The sequence below is a fragment of the Nannospalax galili genome, unplaced genomic scaffold (genome assembly GCF_000622305.1).
Source record: "Nannospalax galili isolate Female #2095 unplaced genomic scaffold, S.galili_v1.0 scaffold1224, whole genome shotgun sequence".
NCBI classification, from domain to species: Eukaryota; Metazoa; Chordata; class Mammalia; order Rodentia; family Spalacidae; genus Nannospalax; species Nannospalax galili.
In genome coordinates this window covers 13833-19343 of record NW_008351701.1, presented here as the reverse complement: position 1 = coordinate 19343, position 5511 = coordinate 13833, and the positions used below count along the sequence as shown (strand labels likewise).

General features: G+C 47.4%; 1 protein-coding gene across 5 annotated transcripts in view; it reads right to left on the bottom strand.

The window, feature by feature from the left end:
• The window catches only part of Prpf40b (pre-mRNA processing factor 40 homolog B), a 23170-nt gene that overhangs the window by 14178 nt on the left and 3481 nt on the right, over window positions 1–5511 (bottom strand). For 4 of the 5 annotated variants that reach the window (XM_008848747.2, XM_008848746.3, XM_029553895.1 and 1 more), the window contains exons 2-3: window positions 1225–1305; window positions 354–497 (exon numbers count right to left, since the gene is read on the bottom strand). In XM_008848747.2, the coding sequence (XP_008846969.1) occupies window positions 354–497; window positions 1225–1305 (225 nt within the window). The remainder of the gene's footprint in view (window positions 1–353; window positions 498–1224; window positions 1306–5511) is intronic. The other variant, XM_008848748.3, reaches the window with a different exon arrangement.

Sequence of the window (5511 nt, the reverse complement as noted above, 5' to 3'; positions counted from 1 at the left end):
GTCTGGTCTACATGGTGAGTTCCAGGACAGCTGGGGCTACAGGAAGACCCTGCCTCAAATTGATTTAAAAAAAAAAAAAAAAAAAAGCCACCAGTGTGAGGCTAGGCAGGATCTCTTTGAGTTGGGGTTCCCTGAGCAATTGCTTTCGGGCTCTGACCCTTAACTGGGGCACCTTCTCAAGCAATCTTTAAGTTCTGGGCACTCATCATGCCTGAGAGCTGTCTTTAGTCATTCAGCAGACAAATCCACCTAAAGTTCCCTTCTTCCCCTAGTTTCTAAGCCCAGATGCCCACTTTCATGGCTTGCTCACCTAAACAAGGTTTCCTGAGACCCCCATGGAGAGAGACAATTACCTGTGTGAGTGGTGGTGGTGCCCCCATTGGTGGAAGCATTGGGGGCAGGATGCCAGGAGGCATGGGGGGAATAGCTGGCGGTCTCTGACTCATAGGGGGGAGCCCCATCGGAGGAAAGGGAGGTGGGATCCCTGGTGGGGGCATCTGGAAATGAGGATAGAAAGAGACACTGAACAGAGGACACTGTCTTGTTGAGGCTAAAAAGATATGTCAGGAAACATTCACCTATCACCTACCCAGCCCTCCACCCTGGCCTGGAGGCCATTCCAAGGTTTTCATTTGAGAAGCAAAAGGCATAAAACTGCCTCCCTCCTCATCTCTGGGAAGACAAGCAGTTGAGGAGTTCTCTGGGCCTAATGGCAAGCACACAGCTTCTTAAAGAGGTAGGTAAGGGAGAGAGAAAGGGCAAGGGAACAGCACCAAACTGAGGTGGCTGTATTCCCACAAGAGTGAAGTGAGAAGGCAGGCGTCCCCAGTCTCCTGCCTCCCATCCCTTTCTCTCCAACTCATGACCACCAATGCTATTCTCACCCAAATTCAGAGCCCTTTTTAGAGAGCACAGGTAAGGAGTAGTGAAAGAGAAAGAAATCTCCCCATCCCTCAGGCTGTTGGAGGTATTTTCCCTTCCATTTCTTCTATCTTCAGCCCCACTGTATCCCAAGGACAAAAACACAGAGGGGGAACTGTCACTGTATGGACCAGAGCTTAACAACAGCTTGCCCAACCCCAGTGCTCAACAAAACCACCCATCTTCCAAAGGCAGCAAAAAGGTGTGTTACAGAACTCTGCTGGCAACACAGCAGGGGCAAAGGCTGGGGGGCTAGGGGTGCAGGCTGGAAAAGCCAAGCCCAGGGAAACACATATAACTTACGAAGGGTGGTGGCATCATGGGGGGCCCCGGTGGGAAGGGGGCAGGCGCTGCTGGGGGCCGGGGACCAGAATCGGGAACCGACTGTTGAGGGAGAGAAAAGTCATAGGACCCAGGATAGGTACAGAGATGGGCTTTTGTGGAAGGGAAGCAGAAGGGATGAGGGTGAAAGAGGATCACAAAGTTCAGGAGGGAGTTTCCAAGCCCAATTTCCTGCCCATCCCAAGCCTGAGTCCAGCAGAGCTCTACTCTCTCTGTGCCAGCCCAGACAGCCAGCTGACCGAGCCCTTCAATGTCATCTTTATTTTGGGAGTTCCCATTTTGCCGAGCCACAGAAGAGACATAGAAGGCTCTGCTATAGGCGTCTGGCTCTTCCCACGGCTTTTCACCCATTCTCCTGTACCTCTCTCAGGCCAGATAGGGACTGACCTCTTTCCTTATTCAATTAACTGGGCTGAAGATTCACTCTGAAGCTCTAAACAGCTGTTGCCCTTTACAGTCCTAGTGTCCCTAACTCTCCTCTCTCACCACCAGCCTCCTCCTTACCCACCCACTTGCTTCCACTCTCAATCACCAACTGCGCTGCCTCCTCCCTACCTTTGGCGGCACCCTTCCCTTACAAACCCTGAACCCATCTCCCCATAGACACAGGGTTCACACTGTCCCAGTCTTCCTGTTGTCCCCGATGGCTGACCACATGATGCTATTTAAAGTAGCGTTTTCCAACTTCTTCTCTATCTGATCCCCCTTTTGAGTTCCTCATATACACAATTATGTTATTACAATGTTTGCCCAGGCATGCTTCACCCTAGTAGAGGATAATTCTATCCCACAGGGGCAGGGATCACAACTGACTTGCTCAAAGCTGGATTCTTGGTACCTGGCTCAGGATCTGGCACATAATACATACTCAATAAATACTGAGTGAATTTTGAGACAAATGAAATAAATCTCTATACAGAAATTTCCAATTCTGAGACTACATATATATATATATATATGAAAACTTTGTACATCTATCATTTTGGCCATGTGGGGATACATGTGTTTTTTGTTTTGGTCTTTTTGAGGCAGAGTCTCCCTGTAGCCCCAGCTGGCCTAGAACTCACTATGTAGACCAGGCTGGCCTCAATCTCACAGAGATCTGCCTGCCTGTCTCCCAAGTGCTGGGATTAAAGGTGTGTGCCACCATGCCTGGCTTCATTTTAATATTATTTATAAGTAGAGAACACTGGAATCAGTCCAAATATCCATCAGTAAATACTCATGAGATTATACACAAATATAAAATGCAATACATAGTCATAAATGAGAATGAGGAAATTCAGTTAAGATATGGACCTATGTCTTAAGATACATTTACAAGTAGAAAAAAAGCAAGGTGCAGTGAAGCTTTACCATATAAATATCAGTGGTAAAAGACCTAAAAGGCAGACGTGAAAGACTTTTTTACTGTATATTTTGTACGTTATGAATCACCAACTATATGACTCTATTACTGGCTCAAAAAACACCTTGGGGGGCTGGAGAGAGCTCAGTGGGTAAGAGCACTTGCTGCATAAGAATGAGCACCTGAGTTCGGAGCCCAGCATTCACATTAAAAAAAAAAAAAAAGATGAATGAACGAAGCTGTAGAGAGGAAAGCCTTGGGGTGGTTGGACAATTCAGGGGGAGGGATGAGGCCTGAAGCAGGAGAAGGCAGTGGACTTCCTCTGGCACTAATCTGGCTCATAGATGTAAAAATAATAAAATATTAAAAAAAAAAAAAAAAAAGCTGTGCTTGGCTGCACGTGCCTGTAACCCCAGAGCTGGGAAGTGTGTAGATAGGAGGATCACTGGGGCTAGCTGCCAGTACAACTGCAAGTTCAGACACCCTTGATGAATTGTCTCAAGGCAGTAAGGTGGAGAGTGACAGAGCAGGACAACTGCTACCTTCTGGCCTCTGTGCATGCCACGTACACTCGCATGCACCCATACAAGTATTTTTAGGTGAACCAAGGCTTAGAGATGCAGCGAAAACTGCCCTTCTTCCCCTTGGCCTGAAAGTTGGGGTGACAAAAGAGTTCTAAGGAGAGGTGGCAGCTTCGTGAGGTTGAGGCCAGCCTGGTCTACATAGTGAGTTCCAGGACAGCTGGGGCTACAAGGAGACCCTGTCTCAAAAAAAAAGACAAAAAAAAAAAAAAATGTATGAGTTAAGCTAGTGCAATCTGACCCTTTTTCTCAGTCTTTAGCCATAGAGCCCTGTATTCTGACCTCCTTCTGACCCTGAAAAAGTTTTATCTGAATGGAATGTCAGCAACTAATCACCATAGTAGGAAATCAAATTTTGTGTTCTACTCTCCTACCTCAAGCTACCCCAACAGCCTCTCTAACCTCCCAAGTAACCATCTTTGGGTCTTACCAGGTCCTGGGGCTGCCCAGCACCACCACGGTATCTAGTCTTCTGCTCAAGACAGAAACTTAGGAGTCACTTTCCTTAGCTTCCTCAGTGATACATCACCGAGTCCATTTAATTTTACCTCCAAAAGATTTCTTTGAGCCAAATGTGGTTGTGCATACCTTTAATCTCAGCACTTGGGAGGCTGAGGCAGGCAGATCTCTGTGAAATGGAGGCCAGCCTGGTGTACATAACAAGTTCCAAGCCAGCTCAGGGTTACAGGGAAACCCTGTTTTAAAAAAAAGCAGAGCCGGGTGTGGTGGTGGCACACCCCTTTAATCCCAGCACTCCAGAGGCAGAGGCAGGCAGATCTCTCTGAGTTCAAAGCCAGCCTGGTCTACATTGTGAGTTCCAGGACAGCTGGGGCTACAGGGAGACCCTGTTTCAAAAAAAGGAAAAAAGATTTCCTGATCTATTTCTCTCCAGTTCCTCTTCCACTTCCTGTCCAAGCCACCTTTTTTCATCCGACATCCTGTCTGGTTTCCCAACTCTTCTCCCCATATTCACTTCAATCTGCAGCCACAGTACACTCACCAGTAAGCTCTTCCCTAAGTTCTCCAATGGCTTCCTGCTGTTCTTAGGGTGACCACCAAAGCCCTGCCCTGCCTATGAGGCTGTGAATGACCTTGCCAGCCTTGTCCATGCCCATCCTGTGATCTATGCTCCGGCATACCTGGCTCTCCCATTGCGGCCATCTACCAGCACATCAGGTAGCTCTCCTACAAACCCTTCATAGCCACTGAACATGCCCTGGGAAAGCCTTTCCCAGCCCTGCACTAGCCAGGGCCCTCTCTTCATTCATTACCATGCACCTTCCTGTTAGCAGCTGCCCACTGCACTTTCAGTCATTCGTACAATTCCAATTGTACTAGTGTCTTATGTGACACTAAAATGAGTGCTGCTCCCACTAAATTGAAAATTCTTAAGAATGGAGGTAAACTGCATGGTGACTCATGCCTGTAATCTCAGCATTTAGGGGTTGTGGTAGGAGGATCACGAATTTGAGGCTAGTGTGGGCTATGTAGTGAGTTCCAGGCTAAACTGGACTGCAGAGACCCTGCCTCAAAAAAAAAAAAAAAAAAAAAAAAAAAGCCAGGCGTGCCACACACGCCTTTAATCCCAGCACTTGGGAGGCAGAGGCAGGCAGATCTTTGTGAGTTTGAGGCCAGCCTGGTCTACATAGTGAGTTCCTGGACAGCTGGGGCTACAAGGAGACCCTGTCTCAAAAAAGACAAAAAATACATACATAAATAAAAATAAAAATGGGCCAGCGAGATGGCTCAGTTCATTAAAGGCACTTGCCATCAAACCTGAGGACCTTGACCCTCTGGAGCCACATGGTGTAGAGAACTGACTTGTCTACGACTTGCCTACAACTTGTCTTCTGACCATACACTGTGGCACATGAGCACACATGCAAAACAAATAAAAATTTTAGAAAAAAAATTTGAAGAGGGGGCAGGAGTAGGTGCTAACTGGCATTTGTTGAGTTGACTGGTTTGGGCAAGACCCACCAAACAGCAGAGGGCCCACTGGTAAGGCCTACTCTTCAGGGAGCACAATTTAGAGAACCACCCAAAATACACCCCCCTCCTTTTTTTTTTTTTTGAGACAGTGTATCATTCTGTCATCCAGACTAGCCCTGAAAGACTTAAATTTGCAGCAATCCTCTGGCCCCAGAGTCCCAAGTACTAGGATTATAGACACATGCCAGGGTTTTTTAAGACAGTGTCTCTGATAGTTGAGGCCGGCCACAAATTCTGTCTCTAGCCAAGGATGATTTTGAACTTCTGATTCTCTTGGCTCCCCTCCCCCAAGTGCTGGGATTCCAGGAGTGGCACTACATATGGCTA